Source organism: Dipodomys merriami, unplaced genomic scaffold, assembly GCF_024711535.1.
Source record: "Dipodomys merriami isolate MVZ:Mamm:240054 unplaced genomic scaffold, mDipMer1.0.p SCAF_342, whole genome shotgun sequence".
NCBI lineage: Eukaryota > Metazoa > Chordata > Mammalia > Rodentia > Heteromyidae > Dipodomys > Dipodomys merriami.
In genome coordinates, this window is record NW_027204960.1 from 363660 (window position 1) to 379906 (window position 16247).

The window sequence follows — 16247 nt, forward strand, 5'->3', positions numbered from 1 at the left end:
CACACTCTACCACTGAGCCACCTTCCCAGCTCAGAAGTCCCCTTTCTTGTCAGTACCTGGGGTTCACAGCATTCTAGGGGGGATTATGGAATAGGACTGTAAAGTCACACTATCTCTTTCTAGCCTAAGGAGCGACCTACGGCCTACCACAGTGCTCTGCCGATGGCCGCTCGCTGGGCATGTGATTCACTTACTTCGAGTCCACGGTGGAAGGGGTTTGGCCACTACTGTAATCAGGCTGAGATGGCAAGATGGAGCTTAGGAAGCTGGCCGGGGACTGGTGATAGGTAGCTGTGACCCTTTGGCCTGGGTTGGAGCCAGCGGGCTGCTGAGGGGCCGGGTAACCGGAGGAGGACATGGTGACCTGAGAGCTCACGGTGGCCGAGGCAGAGAATCTTTGCTCGGTACATCTGCGGGGCTGGATGACGATGGAGGACTGTTTGGTCTGGCTTGAGACGCTGGACGTTTCTGGTGCAGGTGGCTGCAGCCTGGAGCCCCAGGGGCTCGGGGACTGGAGGAAGTGCTTGGGACGTTCGTAGTTAAACATGCTCAGGGGGTCAGTGCCAGGCGATGGTGGCCTGTCACTGTGGTGACTTATTCCTGGGAGGGTGGGGTTCTGAACTTGAGGCTGGCTGAGATCAGAGGCCAGCTGCGTGCTCTGCCCCTCCTCGCTGGGACTTCGACGGCGCTGTGCTCCCGGTGTGGGTGGGCTGGGCTGCTCTCCAAGAACAGAGTTCCTTCAAAAGCAATGAAACAAAACAGAACACTTAGCCGGGCGCCCGTGGCTCACTCCTGTCATCCTAGCTACTCAGGAGGCTGAGATCTGAGGATCGCGGTTCAAAGCCAGCAGGAAAGTCCATGAGACTCTGATCTCCAGTGAACCACCAGAAAACTGGACATGGCGCTGTGGCTCAAGTGGTAGAGCACTCACCTTGAGCTGAAGAGCTGAGGGACAGCGCCCAGGCCCAGAGTTCAAGACCCATGACTGACAAACAAAACAAAATAGAACACTTGTTATTTTTCTTTATGCCCTGTTGGCTTTTGTTTCTGTCTTAAGCTTATATGCTTTTTTTTTTTTTTTTTTTTTTTGCCCATCCTGGGCACTATCCTTGAGCTTCTTTTTGCTCAAGGCTAGCACTCTACCACTTGAGCCACAGTGCTACTTCGGCTTACTTCTGTGTATGTGGTCCTGAGGACTCAAACCCAGGGCTTCATGCATGCTAGGCAAGCACTCTACCACTGAGCCACCTTCCCAGCTCAGCTTATATGCTTTTAAGGTTGCCTCTAGGTAGAACTTTGCTCATTTCTTTTATCTCTGTCTTTGCACAAGTGACTCTTGCCCTGAGAATGGGTGAGAAGGGTAATTGCTCTTCATTACCTATGCTTTGATTCATAGCACATGCGATCATGTTTGCTTCCTCCTGGAAGAGACCCTACCTAGGGGCTTCAAGACATAGGAGCACAAAATTGGATTTTTAAAAAATTGTTGTAGTTTGGTCATGGGGCTTGAATCAGGGCCTGGGCGCTGTCCTTGAGCTCTTTTACTCAAGGCTAGTGCTCTACCACTTTGAGCCACAATTCCACTTCAAAATCAGGATTTTTTTCAAAGTGGGTTGTTTTGGAAAAGCAATTCTTTGACGCTACTCAGGGTGGGCAACAATTTCATGATGTCATGATTAACTTGTACCCAGGTGCTGCAGGTGCATTAACCACAGAGACTTAATGAATGGACAGAAGTCAATAGCTGCATTCATCTATAACAAGGGCCTCCAATCAACATGCTTTCTCCCCATCGCTTATCAAAATTGAAGACTAGCCTTCTGAAGCACGGATTTATTCCTGTATTGATAGTCCTGACAGTATCTGACGGGCAGCATCTTGGTAAACTAAGGGAGACCAGTGAACTTCCTTCATGAAATACATACACAACCAGAATGACATTTGCTCCCAACTCATTTGTCAATTTCACAAAGTAGACAGACATAGACAATTCATTGTCGACCGAGTGGATTCGAACATCTCCCAATTCACTCCCTCCTTTTCTCCCCTTGCTTCCAAACTGATTTTTTAGAGTAAACTTTCTAGTTACTGATCGTGATGTTCTCTTAATTATTTAGGGTTTTTACTCTTTATTATCTTTCCTAGTATAACACGTATCTTCGGCTAATTTTGAAGTTGCTTCAGATTCTGTTTATGTTTTTTTTTTTCTTTCCAAATGACAAGTAGGAAGTACAGGTGAAAATCATGTCTTAATGAAGCTAAATCTGTACCTCACTGTTTTCTTTCTTAACTCTGGTGGACCTCCTGCCTTCCTAGAGCATATTGACATATTCCTTTGCATTTGCTGTTGAAAGATTATATCTGCCTCTGATTTTTCCATTAGTATGGCACATCTAAGCAACATTATAAATAGACATTATGAAGAAAGACTAGACCTGGAAGTTATTGTAACACCAATCCTATTTTGCTCAAAATATCAGGTAATTTCATCCGAAATAATTTCATCCACATAATATTAATCAACATTGATGTAATGACAGAGCCAACCTTTTATTGAAAAAAAAAATAAGTCAAATTGTTTTCATCAGATCAAAGGCTTATGGTTATGAGAGTTACTGACGGGAGGAAAATTCTGTTAGTGAAACTTTTCCAGACCAAATAACTTCATCAGCCTAAGCTTGGACATGCAGCTTAGAGTTAAATTAAAATGAGCAATTTTAGAAAAGCACAAAACTACAACTACACAGCCAAGAGCAATGCCGTATTGACAGGAGGGGGGAAAACACAAGTTATATCATCCTTGATTTCAAGTTTATGAACATAGACATGGATATCCAAAGTACATTATGGGGATAAATTCCATTTGGTCTTTAATTTGTTGGGGGCGGGGGAATGAGGAGGGGGAAGATCCACACAGGAGAGCTATAATTAGAACTCCTCAAATAAAGAGGCTTTATTTCAAGGCAAATAGTTTTGAGCTGTGGGTTCTGTAGTTATGATGACCTTCCTAGGTAAGCCACTTAATTCAGACTTCTTTGAAATAGCAAGGAATCAACTACCTAAGAAACAGCCAGTAGATGTTTTCCAAAAAGAGTTTCCTGTTTTTCTATAAATATATTCCCAGAATGTCATCAGCTGTGTTATCCATTTCGGTGTCGGCTCACGCAGTTACTCATGACTGACGTTGTTAAAAAGCCATTTAAAAACACGTCCTTCCAAATGTTTCATTTTGTCCATGGCCTGCATCACATTTCACACAGGTGCTTTCACAGGTAATTCCAAAATGCCCTTTCTTCATCTTTGGAATTATTTCCCCACAACTCAAACTTTGTTTTCCAACGATGGTTAAGTCAGTTTTAAAGATTTCATAAATAAAACACCATCCAGCCTCCTATTTAAACATCATTTGTAACTATTAGAACATTTCTAAAATAGCCAAGACTTACTGAAATGACTGTGGGTTTTTGGAAAGCCACAGGCCACTGTCACTACTTCGGTGAGATCAAATATCCCTTTTCATGGGGGCAAAAAAAAAAAAAACAACCAACACTGATGTTTTAAAAATAATTCTCTTTCCACCCCTCTGTACAGTATGTTCACAAATAAAATAAAATAAAGAAAAGTCAGAGAGAGGACAGTTCAAAAAAAATAATGATTCTCTTTCCTTCTGTCCTTTGTAAGGAAAGCCCTGAGGTTTGGGTGAAGTACACAGATCGCTTTCTCCTTAAATCTTGGTACAACCGCATGGTGAGATTTTTGGACTGGCCAACTTTACCTGAAGATTGACTTTGGGCCTGCACCTCTGATTTTGGACAAAAAACAAAAACAGAACCCAAAACCATGGGCAGGAAGAAAGCAGGGACTTACCAGAAGGTGCCAGCTGGGTTCGACCCACTAGTGCCTGCGGGAAGGAAGGGCCATCTCCTTCCCTGAGCCTAATCCCGTGGCTCTGGTGCTTAGCAATATAACTATCCCTGACTCTTATCAGCTGCCAAACAGTGACATCTGATGTGCCCGCCTGTCCATCCACCTATGCCGGCATGTCAAAGTAAGAGTCCACAATCTAAACAATATCTCAGATGTCACGGGGGATATTTAAGGAGAGGGGTTATATGAGCTTTGCTGGCGGGCCTCTTTATTTGAGACCTGAATTTTGTCTCAGAGTTTACTTCCCAAGCAAAGCTCCTGAGCAAGCAGCGCTTCGAGTACAGAAACGGGACATTTAGAGCTTTTCTCTCTAGTTGAGACTTCTCCTGTGGCGAGACCTGTGGCTGATTGGCTCCAAATTGATTGGTATTGCATCGTTCTGAATCTGAAAGATTTTTCCGTCCTCTCACTTGCCTAATAAGAGTAGAGGTTGAGACTCATTCAAGTAGTTAGTTCTCAGAGGGAAAAGGGGCATGGTGACCCATCATCAAGAAGGAAAAAATACGATTCAGTTTCTCTAGCAAGTTTCTTGAACCTGTCTCTGGCATGTGTTCCTCTGGCCTAGTACTTTTATTCTGGAAGACTTTTGAAATATGTGAGAAACAACCAAACAGACAAGCAATCTATATAAATAAGCCTGTCCATGTTCCCTGGGTCACTCCCTTAATCCCAAACCAGTTATAGTTTCCTTCCTCCATCTGTCCGGGAGGTCATTATAGGATTTATGTCTCTGAGGGTGTGTGTGTGTGTGTGTGTGTGTGTGTGTGTGTGTGTGTGTGTGTGTGTGTGTGTGTGTGTGTGTGTGTGTGTGTGTGTGTGTGTGTGTGTGTGTGTGTGTGTGTGTGTGTGTGTGTGTGTGTGTGTGTGTGTGTGTGTGTGTGTGTGTGTGTGTGTGTGTGTGTGTGTGTGTGTGTGTGTGTGTAGAAGAAACCTTCCAGCCAATCAAATAGAAACATCTCCATGAAATGGCTTCCATTTCCCGCTCTTAGAGAGAAGTCCCAGCTACTTGAGAGGCTGAGGTAGGAGAATCACTTGAGCCTAAGAGTTTGAGGCCAGCCTGGGAAACATAGCAAGATACTATCTAAAAAAAGAAAAAAAAAAAGGAACAAAAGCTGGGCACAGATTGGCTCACACCTAACTCTTCAGGAGGCTGAGATCTGAGGATCACGGTTCAAAGCCAGCCTGGACAGCAAAGTCCCTGAGATTCTTCTCTCCAAATCGCTAGGCAAAAAGCTAGAAGTGGTGCTGTGGCTCAAGTGGTGGAGAGTGAGCCTTAAGCCCCAGGACTGGCACAAAAAGATAAAGAAATGAAAAGAAAGTTTCTTCTACATGTAGCTTGCTTTGGTATTCAGAGTAACTGGCACCTGAATGGGCAGCTGTTAGCCCATAAGAAAAAACCATGCTCGACTTGGTGAGTAGGTGGATGTCTATCGAAGTCTTATTTCAGGAATCTCCCAAAATATTTCTCCACACCTACTCGCTGATATTTCGCATTCCATTAATAGGGACAAAAATCAATCCAAATTATGGAGACTTTAAATACGCAAGTGCACAACAATAATAGCTAACACATCCAGAAGTCACTGCAAGCCACTATTTTAATTGTTTTCAATGCTGTCTGTGTGATGGACACTTGCTTCTATCTGATTAGGTCCCAGGAAGGGAAGACAAGATTTGCGATGTCTCGGTACTGCAAGTTTGAGATCTACCACACTAGACATGGACAGGAGACAGGTAGGACCAACTGCTAAATTTCCAATTTTGTTCACTTCCAAATGTGCTACAGTTGAGGAAGATGTGTGTGTGTGTGGGGGGGGGGGGTAGCTAAGATTACAGGCGTAATCTTACAGCCACCAGCGCCTGGCCACTCTATCTTTATCCTAAGAATGACCACGAAGAAACTCTTATCACAAAATGCTCTAAATATCTGTATTGATGAAGCTGGGATTTCTATTCAGGGAAAAGATTTCAGTGCTGCTTCTGTTTCTCATCTCATTTCCTTTGAGTAAGTCTCTGTAACAGACCATAAATAAAAATCTAAGGTCAAAACTTCTGATTTCAGCCACAGTGAGAGGTAGGACTGATAGCAAGGAAGCACCACGGAAGTCAGAGGGACTCTGGTCAGAACGTAAGCTCACGGAAGGCGGGAAGTTCGCCATGCTCTGTCCAGCAAATCAAGAGTATTTGCTGAAATGTTGAAAGGGGTAACACTGACCAGACTATACTGCATTCATGAACTGCTAGTTTAAATGCAATTCCCTTGTACAACTACTTACAGGTAATTTTTAAAAATACAAAAAAAGAGATTATGTCAAGTGAAAAATCCTTGGGAAATAAATTGTAACATGAACCGAATGCCAGTGGCTCACGCCTGTAATGCTAGCTACGCAGGAGGCTGAGATCTACGGATCACAGTTCGAAGCCAGGTTGGGCAGAAATTCTTTTTTTTTTTTTTGGGTCCAGTCGTGGGGCTTGAACTCTGGGCCTGGGCACTGTCCCTCAGCTCTTCAGCTCAAGGCTAGCGCTCTACCACTTGAGCCACAGCACCACTTCCGGCTTTTTGCTTATGTGGTGCTGAGGAATCGAACCCAGGGCCTCATGCATGCAAGGCAAGCACTCTACCACTGAGCCACCTTCCCAGCCCCGGGCAGAAATTCTTATCTTCAGTAAACTACTCAGAAAAGCTGGAAGTGGCGCTGTGACTCAAGAGGTAGAGCCCAAAGAGGCTCAGGGACAGAACCCAGGCCCTGAGTTTAAGCCCCAGGATGGGCAAAAATAAATAAACACATACACAAATTTGTAACATGACTTGTTTTTGTAAATCACGAAATCACATTGGAACTTGACCACTGATCCTAATAGTTACTTTGATGATTTTTTTCAAAATAATCATTAACGTATTGAAAATTAGAGTTTGGGGTTTGTTGTTGTTGTTTTAAGAGTATTTGTTGTTTCAAGAGTGTCCGATCTGCCCAGCCTTACCATTGTGGCTGTAACCCAGAGGGATTTCTGCTGATGACACAGACGTTGGGTTCTGGGATCTCGCGTTCGCCGTGGCTGTCTGGGTCAGGGGCCAGCATGAGACTACTGGAGGCATGTTCTGGATTTCTGTCTTTCGTGTAGCTTTCTCCTTGAGGTAAAGGGGCCGGCTGTGGGGAAAATGCGTTCGTGGGAGACCTTGGAGAATCCTTTGGTTTCTCGACTTCTTTTCCTTCTGAAAAATATAATTCATCACCCATTCAGGTAAAAATAGAACCTTCCTCTTGACTCAGGACTGAATTGGAGCCTGGAGATTTTTTTTTTTAAGAGTGATTACCTGGAGAAACAAAGAGTTCTGCTGTTGAGACCGCAGTCCCAGCTTCATTTTCTGCAATGCACGTGAACTTCCCAGAGTCCTTGGGGAAAGCTTCTGTGATAATTAAGGTGCAAACTTCCTCTGGAAAGGGAAGAAGTTCGACTCCTGTCAGCACACGTGGGTGCCCTAAGTTAACACATAGGCAGTGTTGTCAAATGTGAGGGAATAAAGGTGCTAGGAGTAGAATATTCCAGAGGTTAAAAAATACCCATGGGCTGAACCCTAGTCGCTTACGCCTAGTTACCCAGGAGGTTGAGATCTGAAGGTTTGAAGCAGCCTCGGGTAGAAAAATCCACGTGACTTTTTTTTTTGTTGTTGGTCGTGGGGCTTGAGCTCTGGGCCTGGGCGCTGTCCCTCAGCTCTTCAGCTCAAGGTGAGCGCTCTACCACTTGAGCCACAGCACCACTTCTGGTTTTCTGGTGATTAATTGGAGATAAAAGTCTCACAGACTTTCCTGACCGGGCTGGCTTTGAACTGCAATCCTCAGATCTCAGCCTCCTGAGTAGCTAGGATGACAGGTGATAACCACCAACATCAGGCTCCAAGAGACTCTTACCTCCAACTAACCAGCAAAAAGCTTCGAATGGTCGAGTGCCATCTTTGAGTGAAAGAGGTAAGCAAAAGCTCGATGCTCTGAGTTGAAGCCACAGTACAGTGCACACATGCATCCACGTGTGAGCGCACACACACACACACACACACACAAACAAAAACACAACCAAATACAGCCATCCATCTGATGAGGTATTTTGTCATCCCAGGCAGCTCATGAGTATAAATATTAAAAAAAAAAAAAACACAACCTAATACAATCTGGGAGAGTAAAGGGGAAATATTGATCAAGATGCCTTTTATCCATACATTAACCTGTTGAACAAATAAATTATTTTAAAAACAACAACAATCACTTGTCTTATCTGTCCGATGTGTCTGTTTTCTCTACTAGCTATCTCTTGAAACATGGATCCCATTATACTCCTAGACTTCTATATTTTGTAGCTTTAGCGCTTTGCATAAAAGACCTATAGAGGGGCCACTGGTAGTTCCCACCTGTAATCCTGGCTACTCAGGAGGCTGACATCTGAGGATCGTGGTTCAAAGCCAGGCCAGCCAAGAAAGTCTGTGAGACTCTCATCTCCACCACTGGAAAACAGGAAGTAGCGTGTGGCTCAAGTGGTAGAGCACTTGCCTTGAGCTGAAGAGCTGAGGGACAGCTCCCAGGCCCTGAGTTCAAGCCCCACGACCAATCAAAAAACAAAACAAAACAAAAATTTTCTGAAGTGACCTAACAATTGCCATTCCTGCTAACAAAGCAGGAGAGACCTGGGAAGATGATGCATGGGAAAGAGAAGGCAGAATTTCAAAGATAAACATTGTACTAATAAAGAGCTTCATTCCAGGACAGAGGCACTGTTTTCTTTCCTTACAGCATGCTACTCCCTCACTCGGCTGCAACATTGACCGAGCAAGGGAAAAAAAATAAGACTTTTCCTTCTGACCTTGCCTACCTGATTAGCACAGTCTGAGCCACGAGCAAGAATATCTTCAAGAGAGTGGGGGATGAGCAAAACAACTCCTTTGATTATAAAAAAAAATGTTTATGGAGGAGAAAAAAAACATAGTTTAAAGTAAGACACCGGTTTTGGAAGGAGCACTGGAAGGCTCCAACATCTGTATAAAGAGATGTTCAGATGTCTAGGTCGTAATGACCCAGACTTTAATAAACAAACCAGCTCTGGTGTCTCTTGAGTCCCAAGTGGTAATTGATTAAATGTGCCAGGTGCCCAAACCCAAATTTACCTTCGTCCCTACATTCAAGCTTCCAATATTACATGTCCCTGCACCCACAGCTGTGTGTGTGTGTGTGATCTTTCTATTTCCCCTTTGCTTTGTTTTTCTTTGTTGGTTTTCTACCTCCTTGGGCCCTATACATCCTTTGGGGGAGACAATATCATGAAGGTATACCCCAGAGCTTCAGGGACTCCAGGAAACAAGCAAAGTGGCGGCCATTGTGTGCTGGGCTGTAGTGCTAGACAGTCAGCCAGTGTGGGTGTCTGATGTCAGCATGCCCTGCTGCTTCTGCATTTAACTGATGAGTCATAAGCACTCAGTCACGTGGAAGGACAGAGAGACCGTTTGCTCTGAGAATAGGGATCTTGTCAGTCTGGCTCCTACCTGTGTCCATGGTGCCAAGAAAAGAACCTTAGCCATAGTGTACACGCCACAAACAAAACCGAGTGAAGAACATATGAATACATACACGGAAACATCCCAGTTTGTTGCTTCTTCTGTGTTGTTTTTTGTTTGTTTGTTTGCTCATGAAGGCAATAGTGACTTTTTTTTTTTTTTTTCAGTCATGGGGCTTGGACTCTGGGCCTGGGCTCTGTCCCTCAGCTCTTCAGCTCAGGGTGAGCGCTCTACCACTTGAGCCACAGCGCCACTTCTGGCTTTCTGGTGGTTCATTGGAGATAAGAGTCTCATGGACTTTTCTGCCCTGGCTGACTTTGAACTGCGATCCTCAGATCTTTGCCTCCTGAGTAACTAGGATTCCAGGTGCAATAGTGACTTTTGATGTTCATTTTTAAAAATGTATCCTATGATCAAAATATGGAAAGCTTACACTTACCAGGAATGGATGATAGGCACGTTTCTGAAAGACAAAAAAGAAGAAAGAAAAAAAGACTTGCAACACTGATAATTAATTTAGTTGGGAGGAGGGGCTGGGTACATATGAGAAATAGCTGAAGGCAAATACAAACCACTATGTTTGTATGCTCACTGAGGATTCAGTGATGAATTGTTTGTAAACATAAATGCGGAGTTCAACATGAGGTGCATCACGATGTCAGAGGTCACAGATGGAAACAATTTTAGTCTCACTGAGAATGCAGAGGGAATTCAAGGGCAGCCATACCAGTGGGGAGGGGGAGGTGTGCAGTGGAGACGAATCCATTTAAGCAAAAGCTAGATTTCATTGGAGCAGAATTGGTCCTCAAGCAACAGTACAACCCTTACAGGAAGCTAAGAGTGTCCCAAGTGTCCCAAGCCCTCACTGGGAACACTAACGGCTAGGGTTTGAGGATTATGGTAGTGATTATTACTAGAGAAAATGATCGCCGGGCGCTGGTGGCTCACACCTGTCATCCTAGCTACTCAGGAAGCTGAGAACTGAGGCTTGCACTTCTCTTTTGCTTATATGCCAAGAACTCGTTGGGAAGATAATGGAGATTCATTTGTGAAAATAAACTGGTTTTTCATGGTTGTTAAAATGATTCATTCAGCCAGGTGCTATAGCATGAACCTGTAATCCATACTACTCAGGAGCTGAGTTAGAGAAGGAAAGCTTGAGTTAAGGGTTCAAGGCCAGCATGAACAGCACACACATACACACACACAATGTGTGAGCTATATATATGCTCCATATATGTTATATTATTGTGTTATATTCTTTCATGAAAACAAACAGCAATCATGTATTTTTTGGTTGCTTTTCTTGTTGAGGAACTGTTTGGATTTAAAGTAATAGGTGGTATGACAATAGAAATCGCTTAAACTACAACAACTCAGCTATAAAACTACCTTCAGGTATGAATTACATTTCAAGGCTCACTGGAATGAAATACAATGGAAAACTTATCGCAGTGGGCGTAGTGGTTCATACCTGTAATCCTCGCTATTCAGGAGGCTGAAGTCTGAGGATTGCAGTTTGAAGCCAGACCTGGCAGAAAAGTCCCTATGAGACTCTTATCTCTAATGAACCACCAGAAAACTGGAAGTGGTACTGGGGCTCAAAGTGGTAGAGCCCTAGCTAACCTCGAGTGAAAGAGCTCAGCGCCGGGGCCCTGAATCCAAGCCCAACATGACTGACTAGAGCAATAAATGAAAGCTTATTGTGTTACTTTTTCTCAGGATCCAGAAGTCATCTGAGTTGGCTATCAGTCCTCCATCTCTGTACCAGCGGACTTGCACGGTGGCCGTGGCCTGGACTCGACATTCAAACACGACAGTCTGACCTGTGGTTGTGGCGATGTCTTCAAGATGCTGAAGGACACACAGAGGTCAGTGAATGGAAGAAACTCTTGCACCATGCATAGAGCCGAGAGACTCCAGCTTTAGCACGTGTGTATGCATGCTCTTTCATCTGACCAACTGACCATGTTTGAACCACACAAGGAATTGCTGGGCATTCTCAGTCAAGTGTCGATTACTTTTAGTAATTTCCTAGATCTTGTGGTTATTGAAGGAAAAAAAAAGGTTATTCGTGTCCCCCAAAGCCATTTTCCAAACTGGAAAACAGATGAGCGGACGGGTCTTGGTTTTGTTGAATGAGTATTTTTGCTGTGGACATGTCTAAGTCACAGATTCACTTTCTGTCATTGGTCACAAGTGCAAAGGCAGTACTATCATTTGGTATGAGCCCAAGGTGATGATTCAGAAGACTTCAGCCAAAATCTCAGCCGTGTCCTTGACTGAGGGGAAGAGGGTCATGGGAATTTAGAGAAAGTTCAACCTCTCAAGACACAGTTTTTCCTTTGTGCAATGAGGCCAGACTCACTGGAGGTCTCGAGGCTCATAAGATAATCTAATGTAAAATCCTCTGCGTGCAGAAGAGTTCTATTACTCTATAAGAAGTGTTTGTTGGAAGTGGAGCTAGGGGTCAAGCAGGAGAGAGCTAGCTTTATGGGCAAAAGGTGCTATAACCATATAATAGCCATAGCCATATGGCTATCTGGCCATAGCCATTCTAGGTTTACAATGCAGAGATGGATGGGTGGTTAATTTATACCTGGATCCTCATCTTTAGGGGTCTACTAGAATGGAGAATAAGATTTCAGATTATAACTTGGCTCAGAGACCAGAGATTGGAGCACCTTAGATCTTTCTATCTGGGAGCCCTAAGGACTTAGCTTAGCCCTGGGGGCCTGCTGACCAGATGTGTGTTCTCTGGGAGAGACTTGTAGAAAGAACAGGTAGGTGTGCCTGACAGTACGTGTTCCTGACGCTTGCTGACAGACCTACTGTCTATGTCAAGGGTGATGCTTCAAGTTCTGCTGAGCTAGGTTGAGTGACTAAGAGACAGAAAGCCCAGACCAGGCTCAACTCTAAATCTAGCTGTTTCCAGTAGGTGCTTAGGAGGTGGCCATTTCTCAACGTACCCTAAGCAAGATGTTGCTATTCTCTCGCGTACTGACTACTTCAAAACAGCATCCCTGAACAGTGAGGAGAATCTGCTTGGACACGAGGACTGCCCTATCTGCCCAGAGGTACAAAACTGGCACGAAGACAACGTCTTAGGGGCACAGGATAAACCCCAAGTTGCTCTGTGGGCCTCCGGTGCTTTAGCCCTTTAGCCAAGTCTACAGTGTGTCTATAAAATCCAAACCCTATGGACTGCAGTGTGGACAGGTTACCTTAGTGAACACAGGGGCTGCAACACAAGTAGATCCCGATAGACTACTGCAGGGACTCTGAACCTGCATAAGGAAGAAAAGAGAAGGTGATGCTATTCCACCATCCACACTGTCAAGACTGGAAAGCTGGGAAGCTGGCCACTAGTGGCTGGATCAGAGGTAGCTGGTACCCATTACACCCTGTTTCCTTTCTCAAAAAGATGATGCTTCTAATGGGAATACCAGTCAAATACCCATTCTTTTGATATTTGTTTTTCTTCCTTCATATAGTTGCTCTTGTGACTCCCATCCTGTTTTTTGTTTTTGTTGTTAAATTAGAAGGACCTCCCTCTTTATTTTTTTTAATTAAAAGGGAATGCATTCCTTGGATGGTTTTATCGGATTGTTCCTCTGGTGTGGCACTTAAGACAAATTGTCAAGCCATAGATCTACTGTGGAGTCATTCCAGAATCCTCTGGATTTCCCTCTTTTTTTTTTTTTTTTTTGTTGTTGTTGTGGGGCTTGAACTCTGGGCCTGCGCACTGTCCTTCAGCTCTTTTGCTCAAGGTGAGTGCTCTACCACTTTGAGCCACAGCTCCACTTCTGGTTTTCTGGTGGTTTATTGGAGATAAGAGTCTCATGGATGGGGCTGGGAAGGTGGCTCAGTGGTAGAGTGCTTGCCTTGCATGCCTGAGGCCCTGGGTTCGATTCCTCAGCACCACATAAGCAAAATGAAAAAAGCCGGAAGTAGCGCTGTGGCTCAAGTGGTAGAGCGCTAGCCTTGAGCTGAAGAGCTGAGGGACAGCGCCCAGGCCCAGAGTTCAGGCCCCACGACCGGACCAAAAAAAAGTCTCATGGACTTTCCTGCCTGGGCTGGCTTTGAACCATGATCCTCAGATCTCAGCCTTCTGTGTATCTAGGATGACAGGCGTGTGCCACCATTTGAGATCAGACCCCTGGGGGATTTTTCTCATGCATCCTTCTCAAGAAAGTCGCCATGATTCTACATTCTCTGGACCCAAGTCTCTATTCGTGGGCCCCTCTAACCCCGAACCTACCCTGAGGGCGTCAATGCACAGTGGTTGAACTAAGGTGGAATAACTTGATCTGACATTGGAGTTTTCATTAACTGGGGAACTGATGGGCAGAGAGACTCGGGTGGTCTTCTTTATTCTGTGGGGGAAACAAAACCAGACACAATTCAGTAAGGAAAGAGTTGGAAAGCCTCCTTACAAGCCTTTGAATTATATACTAATGTGCATGCACGCGCACACACACACACACAAACACAAACACACACACACACACACACACACACATGCACTCACTTTCATTTTCCTCTGTCATAACTGGGGGATAATAGATTTAAAACTGTCCAGAAGAAATAACTTATTTATTTATATCATTATTACTATTTTTTTTTGTCTGTCATGGGGCTTGAACTCTGAGCCTGGGCGCTGTCCCTCAGCTCTTCAGCTCAAGGCTAGCGCTCTACTGCTTGAGCCACAGCACCACTTCCAGCTTTTTCTGTTTATGTGGTGCTGAAGAATTGAACCCAGGGCCTCATGCATGCAAGGCAAGCACTCTACCACTGAGCCACCTTCCCAGCCCCTAGAAGAAGCAATAATATAAATAGCCACTTCAAATTTCTGGGATGTCCTATAGTTCCCTCCCTCCCTCCTTTCCTCTCTCTCTATTCCTCCCTCCTTCCCTCCCTTCCTTCCTTCCTTCCTCTGTCCCTCCCTCTCTTCTTTCCTTCTTTCATACCTCCCTCCTGTCCTTTCTTGTTTTCTATCTCTTCCCTTCCTCCTTTTGTATTTTTTCCCAGGGGTTGAGCTCAGGGTCTCACTGGCTTAGCTTGTTTGCTAGGCTGGTACAACTCCAGTCCAGTTTTTTTTTTTTTTTCTGGTTATTTTGGAGGTAAGAGTCTTGAAGACTTTTCTGCCCAAGACTGGCCATGAATCATGATCCTCCAGATCTCAGCCTCCTGAGTAGCCAGGATTTCAGACATGAGCCACCAGGGCCTGACTCCTGTGTGGTTTTTTTCAAGTGTAATTTCTCCCATGTACACACACATCCACATGTGGTGCTGTACTTACTCTGACATTTCTGTAACATATTCCAAGCAGAGTTTCAGACAGAATACAATTTCCTACTTCCCTGGGAACCTAGAAAAAAAAAAGGAAGAAAAGAAAGAAATTAAGATGAGCTTTGCTGGCTCACTGCCTAGCTACTCAGAAGGCTGAGATCTGAGGGTCGCAGTTCAAAGCCAGCCTGACCAGGAAAGTCTATGAGACTCTTATCTCCAATAACTACTTGGAAAAAGTGGAAATAACACTGTGGTTCAAGTGGTAGAGCGCTAGCCTCAAGCCAAAGAAGCTCAGGGACAATGCCCAGGCCCTGATTCAAGCCCAGGAATGGCACACAAAAAAAAAGAGGAAGAAGAAGAGGAAGGAAAGAAGGAAGGAAGGAAGGAAGGAAGGAATAACGAAGGAAGGAAGGAAGGAAGGAAGGAAGGAAGGAAGGAAGGAAGGAAGGAAGGAGGAAGGAGTGGCAATCCAGAAGCCAGCCTTCCCACGCTGGTACCTAGAAGGGCTCCGGGTCACTGTCTACAGCCACCAATCCAGAGGATGCCATGGCTTTGGTTTGGTTCTTCCCAGAACACTGGTTGAAACTGGACTGCCATGATGGCGGAGGGAGGGAGGTCCTTCAAGCAGTAATTCAGCCACTGAATGGTGGCGATTAACCTGAGTGGTGGAAGCCTTAGCCATTTTTGCTTTTCCCCTATCATTGTAGAGTATTCCTGGGGCAGCTGGGTAATGGGATAGTCCTTTCACTTGGGGATTAGTGAGTATCCTCCACTCCTGTGTCTCAGCTGCCTAGATCCCTCCAGTCCATGGGAGATGAATAATAACTGTGCCGATGTATGAGTGCGTTTGCTGTGTGAGTTAGCAATACTGGTTGAGATTTCAATAGAGAATGTGATTTCTCCTCCCAACTCCCCAGCCCAGAGCATCTAACCTTTACATAGCAGACTCTAGAGAGAAACCTTAGGAACCAGAGAGAGGGGTTGTGGCAAGGAAGGTTAAAAATGAATCTCTTTCCCCCGCCACCCGCCATGAGAGGAGCAGGATTACGTGAGAGAACTTCTTGGAAGAATAGCCTGCCTTATAAATAAATGTAAGGTCAGTTGGTACAAGAGGCTACAATTTCCCCCTAAGCTCTTTGGCACATCTCGAAAGAAGAGCTGGAAAATATGAGCAGAGTTGTTTTGGGGGGGAGGGTTTAAAGGGGATATTGGATTTGCCAGTTGGAAAATCATCTTGTCTTAGTCTAATGAGAACAGAGGGGAGGGGGAGAGGGAGAGAGAGGAAGAGAGAAGCTAATCTTCATAAAAGACCGGTCATGATAAGGTCTCTTAATATTCCAGAAGCCTCCTCTTCTAAGCACAAATGATCAGGCCAGGCATTAGCAGGTCATGCTATCTTCTAATCCATGGGATATGAAGGCCAAGCAGGACTTCCGGTCTCCAGTCCCTGATCCTCAACCAATGAAAGAGGGCAGTGATCAGGAGC

At 44.8% G+C, this 16247-nt stretch overlaps 1 protein-coding gene across 3 annotated transcripts in view; it reads right to left on the minus strand.

Annotated features, from left to right (window-relative positions):
- Positions 1-16247, minus strand: part of LOC138803595 (myotilin) — a 44217-nt gene that overhangs the window by 15764 nt on the left and 12206 nt on the right. For all 3 annotated transcript variants that reach the window (XM_069987656.1, XM_069987655.1, XM_069987657.1), the window contains exons 2-9: positions 14772-14840; positions 13731-13845; positions 12694-12756; positions 11182-11323; positions 9909-9932; positions 7244-7363; positions 6910-7141; positions 195-737 (exon numbers count right to left, since the gene is read on the minus strand). In XM_069987656.1, coding sequence (XP_069843757.1) covers positions 195-737; positions 6910-7141; positions 7244-7363; positions 9909-9932; positions 11182-11323; positions 12694-12756; positions 13731-13845; positions 14772-14779 — 1247 coding nt within the window. In that variant the 5' untranslated portion in view covers positions 14780-14840. The remainder of the gene's footprint in view (positions 1-194; positions 738-6909; positions 7142-7243; positions 7364-9908; positions 9933-11181; positions 11324-12693; positions 12757-13730; positions 13846-14771; positions 14841-16247) is intronic.